The sequence below is a fragment of the Benincasa hispida genome, chromosome 1, assembly GCF_009727055.1.
Source record: "Benincasa hispida cultivar B227 chromosome 1, ASM972705v1, whole genome shotgun sequence".
Classification (NCBI taxonomy): domain Eukaryota; kingdom Viridiplantae; phylum Streptophyta; class Magnoliopsida; order Cucurbitales; family Cucurbitaceae; genus Benincasa; species Benincasa hispida.
Window position 1 is genome coordinate 30,859,134 of NC_052349.1, and position 12,079 is coordinate 30,871,212.

The 12,079-nt window shown below is 36.8% G+C and overlaps 1 protein-coding gene across 1 annotated transcript; it reads right to left on the bottom strand.

Moving 5' to 3' along the window:
* Positions 1-1,218: 1,218 nt before the first annotated feature.
* Positions 1,219-1,865, bottom strand: LOC120076816 (putative nuclease HARBI1). Its single transcript, XM_039030746.1, has 2 exons — positions 1,748-1,865; positions 1,219-1,625 (listed from the first exon to the last, which is right to left on the bottom strand). Exons 1-2 carry the CDS (start codon positions 1,863-1,865, stop codon positions 1,219-1,221), a joined length of 525 nt encoding a protein of 174 aa, XP_038886674.1.
* Positions 1,866-12,079: the final 10,214 nt, after the last annotated feature.

Here is a 12,079-nt window from a genome sequence, read left to right on the forward strand (position 1 = left end):
CTATAAACAAAATATAGGGGTGTGGTCAATCTACATGTTTCTTCCTAGTGGACGGAGGCAGTACCTCTTCCGTGCGTGTTCTGGTACTACAAGGAAGCAATCTGTTTGTGACAACGAGGTCAATAAGGGTGACCTGATCATCCTCATCCAGGCCATCAATGTTGTATATGACATTTACTACTTCCTTTCGACGCTTGGACTCCAACTTATACTTCTTCTTTTGCCACGATGCAAGTCTACCCATGTGTGTGCTCTGCATTTCAACAGTTGATCTCATGATGTCGATAATTTCAGCTTGGAATGTTAACCTCTTCCTCTTACTGCCTCGAGATGACTCGGCAGGTACACTCGCTCTACTTGTAGATTGCTCTGCTGGCTCTTCATCTATTTCATCTTGATTTAATGGTGATTCTGTCTAGCGAACCTCAGGGGTGACAGTCTTGTGATCCAAGTCGAATCTCATCTTCAAACTCTCTGATGCATTCGTCGCCATCACGTATGGGTCCTCACTTGATTGCCCTACTGCTCTGTCTTTCCCAAATACGGTGGAGAGGTCATCGTAATGTGGGAATGGCTTGTTCCACATCCCCTTCGCATTGGGATGACTCTGCATTGATACACATACATATTATTAATATTTATATTATAACACGTATCCGTACATTTTTTTTTCTAGAATCTTACCCGAACCCAAAGATCGAAAATCTCCCTCTCAACCTGGACACATTTGAACTCCTCGTTCCAGCCGAACCCTGACTGACTTAACATCTCTGATACTGCGTTGTATTGTTTCTTCAGACTGTTCACCTTGCACTCAATGGTGTTCTGATTCGTGCGCACCCGGGCACTTTCTCATACAGAATTCGCTCCAAGTGTTGTAGGTATCCTGGTCGAAACGTCCCATTATCGGACCTCCAACCTGTCTCCACCGAATATAATAGAGCTTCCACCAACTTAGCGTCTTCCACCTTCGACCATACGTGTTTAGACCTCTTACCATTACCTGCCATTATACTGCATGCATATGTTTGTTGAATGAAAAGATGCTATAAATTAAACACATGCACAAACAAAGGATAAACTGCTGAAATTATATGTTCAAATTTAACTTGTTCACACAGAATCTTGGCACAAAACATTTTCATGACATACTTGGAATGTTCCATAATTAAATTCCATTCAGTAATAAAAGAAAAGTAAGCAATGAACATTGAATAATCAGGCTCTTTGCCATCGAGTAAACATTTCGACCGCTAAGTCATCCCTGAACTTGGTCCATTCCTTTGATGATTCAACAAATTCAATATGATCCCCATCAAGACCAACTGATGCAGAATTCTCCTCATCAGGCACGTCAAGCATTGCACCGATTCCCATCTCCCTTGTGATCAAGTTGTGAATAAGGAAACATTCAGTTATTGTTCGACATTGGACTTGTATTGGGTAGAATGATTTTCCCCTAAGAATAGCCCACCGCCCATTTAGCAACCTAAACGCTCGCTCGATAACGTTCCTTGCTGAAGAATGTTTCATGTTGAAAAATTCTCTTGCAGTTGTCGATGCATTTCCTACTCCACGCCAATCGGAGAGATGGTATCGTTCCTCTCTGTACGATGCCAAGAATCCTTCAGCGTTGGGGTATCCAGCATCACATAGGTAATAGTATCATGTACACGTTTCGAAATGTCATGCACATGTGTTGTGCCATGTACGCATGTTTAAATAACGTATACGGTTATTATGATACCCTTTGGAACCCTCAATCCATATGGTCGCGAAACCACATTCCTAAGAACCCTTGAATCAGTTGCAGACCCTTCCCACCCTGGCAAAACGAAGACGAACTCCCCATTTTGATCACACATCGCAAGAATGTTTGTGGCAATCTCTCCCTTTCTCGTCCTATATCGAGGTCGATCGACGACACTAAATTCACTTTAATGTATGTTCCGTCTAGTGCACTTAGACGATTCTGTTTCTCTCAAGTGATCAGAATGAATTAAAAAAAAAATCTATCGTTGCATGCATATTTATGACGTATTCATATAAAAATCTGAGTACTTTTTGTACCTGAAACCACTTCCATCTTCCATCGGTGCATGTATTTATGATCAGTTCTAGTTTTCTTAACAAAACAGTGTGAAGTTGTAGGACTGCCCTAAGAACTGCGTTGAAATATCTCGAAATTGTCTCACCAAACTTTGAAAAGTTTCTGTGTACCACTCGATTCTTGACATCGCGTGCAAGAATGTGTAGGAATATCAAAACCATCTCTTCGACGTCCATACATCTTGTTGGTTCCAAACAACAAGTCGACCGTAGCATATTACATATTATCGTAAAGGTACGTCTATCCATTCGGGTGCTTTCACGACATGCCAAGTCACTCTTGTAAATTAGGCGAAAGAAGGTCAATTGCCTAATGCAGTGCCTAACATATGTCGGTTGTCTCTCTATCTTTCGGTAGTTGTTCAATAACATGAACAACTGTATTTGAGAGTGCGAAATAATTTTCATGATCGAAAAGAGGTCTTCAACAGTATCCATCTTTATAGGGAAAGGGATATACAAGTTGTTCCTAAAAGGGTAAGGTATTTGGCGGATTATGTTTCATGATTAAGAAAGAATAACAAACGATGTCAAGCGTCAGTATTGGACATATTGGGTTATAGTTTAGATTTATGGTGTTATTTCCCAATGTACTTATAATAATCTAAAAATACATGTTTTTAAGGGCTTCGTGGGTTTAAGGTAGGGTTGAAAGTATTTTAGTTCCTAGTTCCTAGGACAACAAATTTTTTTTAAGGGCCCAATGTACCTATAATAATCTAAACTTGTCATACTCCTAGTTCCTAGGACAACAAATTTTCACTGAAAGATGTGTTAAAACGATGTATATAGAAAAAAATATGCATTTTTCCATATTTTCAAAACTTGGTGAACCGATTGTATGAATATTAGTGTGCAATATTTTTTTAATTCTTATGTCACCGATTAGAAACTATATTTTTCAGAAATTAAACGTTGGTTATAATATTAATACCATCATTTCATTACAATTACATAATTTTTTTAAAAAATTCAATTTTGATTGTGAAACGATAGTAAGACATACTAAAATTAATCCTGAAACTAGCTTGATAATAACACACCAAAATGTATAGAATATGATCTTATTGAAGCTAAAAAAAAAGAATTGAAATGAACGTATTATTAGATAAAAAAAATTACATAACAATAATATTTCACCCATAATTCATAAAAAATTTGAGAAGTATCAGAGGAGGTGAAAAACAATGAGGATCTCGCTGATGAACGAGATCCTCCTCATGAGTGAGATCCTCCTCATGAGCGAGATCCTCATTATTTTTCACTCATTGAAATGAATGTATTATTAGATAAAAAAAATTACATAGTACTATTTCACCCATAATTCATCAAAAATTTGAGAAGTACCAGAGGAGGTGAAAAAAAATGAGGATCTCGTTCATGAGGAGGATCTCGCTCATGAGGGGGATCCCGCTCATGAAGAGCGAGATCTTCCTCATGAGCGAGATCCTCATTGTTTTTCACCCATTGAAATGAACGTATTATTAGATAAAAAAATTACATAATAGTACTATTTCACCTATAATTCATAAAAAAATTGAGAAATATCAGAGGAGGAGAAAAACAATGAGGATCTCACTCATGAGGGGGATCTTGCTCATGAAGAGCGAGATCCTCCTCATGAGTGAGATCCTCATTATTTTTCAAAATAAATCGAACTAAAGAGTAACCAACAAAAGAATACCTTTTTAGTGGAAAAAGATAGTGGAAATATAGTGGGGAAAGACAGTGAAAATATAAAACGTATGAGTGGGAAGTCATCTATAAATAGAAGAGGGAGAAAGAAGTGGTTGTTGGAGAGAGTTGGGTGCATTTATTAAAGAGTGAAATTAATTTAACTTCATTAATTAAATAGTGAAATTAATTTGAGTGTTAGTTGAAAGTAAGTAATAGCCACGTTGGAGTAAAGTCAAGTAAATACAAATAGTAAAGTCAAGTAAATAGAAATAACATATTTTCATAAAAAAAAAATTAAAAAACAATGAGGATCTCGCTCATGAGATGAGAAGATCCTCCTCATGAGCGAGATCCTTATTTCTAGCGAGATTTCCTTCTAGAGTGAGATCCTCATCACAAAATTAGCGAGATTCAGCCCACATTTCTAGTGAGATTTTCTCCAGAGCGAGATCCCCATCACAAAATTAGCGAGATTCAACCCACATTTCTAGCGAGATTTCCTTCCAGAGCGAGATCCTCATCACAAAATTAGCGAGATTTAGCCCATATTTCTAGCGAAATTTCCTTCTAGAGCGAGATCCTCATCATAAAATTAGCGAGATTTCACTTGTCTAGGGTTGAAGTTTCGACTTATGTACAACCCTTTATACATATTGTTTCCAAGTTTTTCTTTGTTTGTCGAGTTATGTATGTCGAAACTTCAACCNCCTACGACAACCCTATATACATATTGTTTCCAAGTTTTTCTTTGTTTGTCGAGTTTTCAACATTCAATCTCTAAATTAATCCAATCCTCAACCCTCGACTTCTAGCAAAACAACAATATTTCTCTAATATAAAAGGTCTAATATTTCTCTAATATAATAAGTTTTGAAAACAACCATATTAATATAAAAGGTTCTGGTTTTGAGGGGATAAAAAAGGAGAGTTTTGAGTGGGTAAAAAAGGGGGTTTTAATAACCCATCGGTTTTCTTTATGGGCTTAACAAACATGGGTAATAAATACGCATCCAACTCAACTCAACTCATACCCATTTATCAAACATGCCCTAAGATATTTAATTAGTCTGACTATGTATGAAAGTTGGATATGCATCTTTTGGAGTAGTCACAACATATTTATATGGATCTCTTGATAATGACATTTATATGAGAATCCCAGAAGGATTTAAGGTACCTGAAGCATATAAATCAAATTCTAGAGAATTGTATTCAATAAAGTTATAGAGATCGTTATATGGATTGAAGCAATCAGAACCAATGTCATACAATCGCCTGAGTAGATATTTGTCGAAAGAAGGATATTAAAACAAATCAATATGTCTATGCGCTTTTATAAAGAAATTACAATCAGGATTTGCTATTATAACTGTATATGATGATGACTTAAATATAATTGATACTCCTGAAGAGTTTTCAAAGGCAATAGAATATCTTAAGAAATAATTGAGATGAAAAATCTCAAAAAAATAAAATTTTGCCTTGGCTTCAATATGTATTTAGCAGATGTTTGTTTATCAGTCAATTTATGTAGGAAAACTTTTGAAAAAAAAGTTATATGGACAAAGCACATCTATTGAACATTCCAATGGAAGTTCATTCACTAAATGTGAAGAAAGATATATTTCGACCTCGAGATGATAATGAAGAACTTCTTGGTTTTGAAGTACCATATCTTAGTGCAGTTTTTGTACTTATGTATCTTGCTAATAATACAAGCATTTTCAGTAAATTTATTAGCAAGATATAGTTATTCTCCAACAAAAAAAAAATATTGAAACGAAATTAAGCATATACTCCATTATCTCCGAGGAACGATTGACATGAGTTCGTTTTATTCAAATAAATCAAATTTGGATCTAGTTGGTTATGCAGATTCTTAATATTTATTTGATCCACACAATGCTAAATCTCAAACAGATTATCTGTTAACATGTGGAAGAACTTCTATATCATAGTGATGGGTGAAACAGACTATAACGGTCACTTCCTCAAATCATGCTGAAATTCTTGCAATTCATGAGGCTAGTTGAGAATGTGTATCACTAAGATCAATGACTCAGCACATTTGTGAAACATGTGGCTTGACTTCTAATAAGAATATTCCAACAATATTATACGAAGATAACACAGCATGCATATCCCAAATCAAAGGAGGATATATTAAAGAATATAGAACAAAACATATTTCACCAAAGCTTTTCTACACTCATGATCTTGAAGAAAATGGTGGCATCACGATACAAATTTGTTCGAAGGGTAACCTAGCAGACTTATTTACAAAGTTATCACCCACCGCAACCTTTGAGAAATTGGTGCACAACATTAGAATGCGGTGATTCAGGGATCTCAAGTGATGTTTCCATAAGGGGGAGCAAATATATCATATTCTTTTAAGATTATTAAATTATATGATACATGTATTTTTTTTCTTTCACTAGGATTTTTTTCCCATTTGATTCTTTCCTAGTAAGGTTTTAACGAGACATATTTCATATATATATAATGGACATCTAAGGGAGAGTATTATAAATATTATAAATAGGTGTTAGATGTCCATGCTTAGTGTCCAATGCCAAATGTCATTTTTCCATTACCACATATGTTATCCATGTGCCATTCAACCACCTTTGCATAGTGTCCAAGTGTGTCACTTCCTATTTGCCAAAAATTCCAATAAATTAGTAGTCATTTATGGATTTTGTGGATATACATACATTGGTGATTAATCCAAAAAGAGTGGAGAAATTAAAGAAATTCTTCTTTTGTTATTTTATTTACTTTATATATTATTATTATATTTATTTATTATTAATTATATTTTTTTCCTTATCCTTGTTCTAGTTGTGCACCATTGTGTTACTTAATTTTACAACAAAAAATAATTTTTGGTTGAAAATGTTGATGAAAAACATTGAAAAGTTGGTGAATTTTGGGGAAGGTAGGGTTATAAAGGGAAAGATTTCTCCACCCAAAAAACAAGTTTCTAAATAAAAAAGAGGGGAATATTTTCAAAAATGAAAACTCAAAGACCCTTTTTTTTTTTTTTTCGATTTTCCTTAAATCTGTATGATGCGTTGTGAATGTGATGAAATAATGGTGTATTTTGCGATGGTGGTGTATGCGTTGTACATGCAAGTTTTCCTAGCAAAATCCAAGTATAAATCCTACTAGATTGCCAGGTAAGCCCAAGGTTGAACACAGGGACTATTGAGACAATATGCGACGGTAAATTCTGATTCCTTTGCGGTGACAAACAAAACAATAAGTTGGTTGGTATGTTTGTTTAAAGTATAAATTCTATGCGGCGGAAATGAGAAAAGAGTAAATAACAGCAAAAGTTACAATGAGTATGCGGGGAACGTGTTGAGAAGAGATTTAGCTGACACTTCCTAAGATTGCGTTCAAGTTATGCGATCATGCTACACACATACAACAACATGTCATCTCTCAATAAAAATTCTATAGTTCCTAATTTTAGGACGCATGTGATGTATACGATAATGTCTATAGGACTTATGTCTAAGCCTTTATCCTTATCTATGCGATGATGCATGACACACACATACATAAGGCGACCGCATACTATCACATTCTATTTCTAGGGTGCATGCGATGCATGATAGCAAACAAAACTTATCTCTAAGTTTCTATCTCTTGCTTATGCAGCTCTAATCTGACTTTCTCAAGCCTAGATTCTAACCTAACTCTCTCAAGTCTAGGTTCTTTCTTTAGATTACTCTCTCAAGTATATCTAAAGGGTGATGGACGCATACATAAGACAAGATGATCGCATAAAATGAAGATCTTAGGTCATGCTAGCTAAGTGCTTCTCAACCCATTTGGAAGTTTAGTTACTCATGCGTAATGTAAAGAGAGTGAACAGATGTAGAGATGCAAATTCCATTTTATAAATGAAATCAGAATACAAAATGACAATGGTAAGTAAGGATAAGGAGCCTGGTAACAATGTCTTGCTTCCTGAGGCTTTTACATTGTGTTTTACTCTACTCTGCCCAAAAGAATGTTCTTGCTTTCGCAAGAGTCAACCCTCTCTCCGTTCTCAGCGCTTCCCAGCAATCTCTCGAGCTGACTAGGAACGATCTTTTTGCATTTTCTCTCTTCACTCGCCTCCGCCTTCTAAGTATAAAAATTACAGACTATGGCTATCTATTATCTCTATGTATATGGCGAAAGAGAACTCCAAGATTCTGAACTGCTGAACTCCTTTAACGAAGGTGGCCTTCGATATTTATAGAGCTTCAGGGTGAAGAGCTTTTCTCTCAAATGATTGCACTAATGGGATGTCATTAAATCTCTGTCTGATGTGCCGATTAATTGTCACCGAAAAGTTGAGTGTACTTGCTACAATGTATCGTTAATGGCTTGTCAACTAAATTCGGATTCGACCGTCATCAGCTTTTTGTACCATCATGATTTATTAAGCTTTCACCTTGATGCGTTATCTCTATGTGGCCACCTTCTTGAGCAGATCTTCGTGAACGCATACGATCGCATAGCTTTGCGGTCACAATCTTCTAATGCACTTGGACGCTGAATTCCTTGGATCGCAACCTTGCGCCAACGTATTTTCCTGCACAAATATGTAAATTAGCTGTGATGGCTACATGCGATCGCAATATTCTCATATTTTTACCGTTACAATCCTACATTGTTTTATATCTTTGCGTTGTAATAATGTGCATTTCTGCTCGTTATCACACTCCCAAATTTAAAAGAATGCTTGTCCTCAAGAATAAACTAAAGATTTTCTTTAGAGAGTTAGCAGCCCTTTCCTTTCCTAGATTTCTCAAGGTGCCTTATTCAAATCCTATGAACCAAAATATCCTTAATTTCTATCCTGGTCTTTTCTTAAAATATTTCTAAAATTTAGGGACCGTAAGTTTAACCTTAAAAAAAATTATACTTGTTTTCCAGGACATCGCATGATTTATTTCAAATTTTTTTTTTTCAACTCGAGTGTTTTCAATTGATTTTTATCCTTGTGTAGTTTAGATATTTTTTCTATGACCTTGCACTGATCCAAGTACCTAGCCTTCGTTTTGGCTTGCTCCTACAGATGTCATGTGAGCATCCAACTATGAACAAGGCGCTCTTTCTCAGTCTAAACTCATGCCCATTTGGCAGCGGAGTTGCGATCATTTTATTTATGCATTGACCACGATTCCTATCTTTGTTTTGGCTTGCCCCCACGGGTGTCATGCGAACATCCAACTATGAGTAGGATCCGATCGCAACGTTATGATTTTTTTTAGAGTGCCTATAAGTAACAAGGTTGCAATTAAATACTGTACCCCCAAATTTAAAAGCAGCAACGTCCTCATTGCTGGTAGACTGAAAGAATTCATGCGATGCTCTTAAGAAGTTTCGTAATAGTCAGTTTGAAAAAAAGCTGGTGGATCACTAACTTCTAGAAATATTTCATGAATTGACTGTCCTAAAATTAAGTTGATTCTAGTACATGCGATGAGAAATGGAGGCATGCGTTTCATCGTTGAAATCATAATTGGCATAGAAAAACAATGCGGTGACTTACTACAGTAATCAATATTTAATGATTGAGCCGACTAAAGAGGATGCGATGATAAAATTATCAAAGTTAAAGATGAGATGCAGGAGTGAAAAATTTGGAAAAAACAAAGTCAAGGAAAGACAACTCCCAAATTTTCTCTATCGCCTGCATCATTTGTGATCGTATCCTTCTTTGTGGCGAGCCGATTTCTTCGATTGTGGTGGCTGACCGAACTAGTCGCGTCTTTCGATTATCGTGTAGCTCCCCCGCAATCTTTCACCACGATCGTTGCAAAAAAAATATCGAGAGGGTAAAAAATATAAAAGACAGAGTTAACAAAATTTTTCTCCTTTTTTTTTTAATAAGGAGTAAAAAGGATATAGAAATGATAATGGATATAAAAAAGTAGATTCGAGTTCATGAACAGAAGTTTTCAAAGGATACTTCAAAAATATTGTGACCCTGATGAATTTGAATCGCATGATTGTGCAGGGATTGCTTATTCCTTTCAATCTGGGCTCTTTACGTCCATGGTGGTTTTCTCTTCTTTTCTCGATCTTCTAGGATCTTGATTGCCTCAATCCGGAGCTTTTTCCCATTAACGTTCATCACAATTTCTCCCTTGTATACATCAATTTGAGCGCGACTAGTTGATAGGAATGGTCGTCTCAATATGATGGGCGCATCTTCATCCGCTTTATGATCCAGAATGATGAAGTCTACCGGTAAAATGAATTTGTCAATTAAGACCATGACATCCTTTAACTCTCCCTCGGGGTGTGCTTGGGATCTGTCCATAAGCAGAAGAGTCTCTGTCGTGGCCGTTATTTTTCCCACATTCAATCGTTTGAAAATTGATAGGGCATTAAATTTATACTCGCCCCAAGATCGCATTGTCTTGACCAATGTAGACCCCTTCAATTGAGCAGGGTATCGTGAAGCTTCCTAGGTCGCACATTTTTTTTCTGGGATCATAGTATTTAACCTTTGTGTTACTGCCACTGTAGCGATCTTTTCTTCATCATTTTGTTTCTTTTTCAATCTTTGCGGGAGTGGTGGTAGCTATACTTCTTCTGTTTTGTGTTCTAGAGGCTTGAAGGTGGACGCAACTTCGGGGTTCATCTTCTCAGACTCTTTTGAATCATATGTCAACGGGTTCTTGGTTTTCTCCGCATTTGGGTTGGTCCTGGTGGGCTCTTCTCCTTCTTTCGCTGTTGTTTTTTCGTTTAACAAGTAGACTGCTAGGCATTGTTCCTTTCCTGCACCCTTAGAGTTGTGAGGGAGCTCAGTTGAGCTCTTTCCCTTACGGTCTACTTTTGAGCTCGCCCGCAACCTGTCCTATTTGGATTTCGAGATTGCAGATTGAAGTCACCTAATTCTGGAGCACCGTCTCATTCTTTTCTATATACTGCTTTAATAGGTTTTTCTATGTACTGCTTTGACAGTTCATTCACGGGAAGAATCCTGGCGACCCTTCCTTTTACGCCATAGGTTGATAGCTTTGTTGTCGATTCTTCCATGCGAAATTGGGGTGGTTTCTCCATCCGGGGTTGTAAATATCAGAGAAAGGGTTATTCTTGATGAAGCATACTGACTGCGGATTCCTTGGGCATTCTTCAATCGGATGTGCTTCTCCACAGATGACACAACTCGTGTTCGTTTAAGCGATTACGTTAGCCTGCCCTTTATGTGTTCTCGTGCTATTGATTGTGATGCCTTGTATTAGATTCATCATCACATTCATTTGATTTTGTAGGGATGTGATGGCCCCATTACTTGCGTCACTATCTTTAATTCTCAGTTGTTGATCGCTTTCTCTCCAGTCTTCGTGATTCTTTGAAATGCGATCAAGTATATTTTTCGCCTCGTCATATGTCTTGTCGAGCAGACCTCCAGCTGCTGCCACACTGGCAGCCGTCTGTGATGCAGGGTTCAATCCGCAGCAATGCATTTTCCTGCACAAAATACGTAAATTAGTTGCTTTAATGCGATGGCCACATGCGATCGCAATGTTCTCAACTTAATGCTTTTGGACACGATTTTACATATTTTTACCGTCGCAATCCTACATTATTTTATATCTTTGCGTTGTAATAACGTGCATTTCTACCCGTTATCCCTGTACAAGTAAGAGAATTTGAACCTCAACTCCTCCTCTTCGGAGGAAATTTGGCCAATGACCTAATATCTAGGCCCAAAATGCCAAATGACCCCATTTTTTTAACCTTCTGTTGACGTTATCATGGTATGAGAATTACAATAATTGCCCCTGATAACAGTCTCGCTCTTGCTACTTGGATCTCGCTCTCGCTATCTGCTATCTTCTATCGTGATGTGATTGTTTGTCCACTGTACGATTGATTTGACAATTTTCATGAAATCTGTCTACAATTTAAAATCGTTAACACACAGCAAATATATAATGGTGAATTTAAAAATCTAAACTTCATTTTGAACTGTCATTTAGTTGAACGAAGATTTATTGAATGAGGTTTTCCATAACAGAGTTTTTCGGAACCAAAAAGAGTTTTCAGACAGAATGGACTTTTCTTGAACCTAGTTCTATAGGTGTTTGTAGGAACATGGTCTCAAAAAAGGTATGTAAATAGCATAACGAAAGGGGTGTGGAGAAAAAGCGACAATAAGAAAGGTGGAGAGAGAGAGCGATAGCGAAGAAAGATGGAGAGAGCAAAGATAGAGCGACAACGAGAGAGCGAGATTGAGCGACAGCGTGAGAGCGAGATTGAGCGACAGCGTGAA

Coding starts and splice junctions, on each gene's coding strand:
- LOC120076816 (XM_039030746.1), bottom strand. CDS start 1,865: ATGTGTGATCAAAATGGGGAGTTCGTCTTCGTTTTGCCAGGGTGGGAA. Junction 1,626..1,747: donor TGGATTGAGGGTTCCAAAGG/GTATCATAATAA, acceptor CCAACGCTGAAG/GATTCTTGGCATCGTACAGA.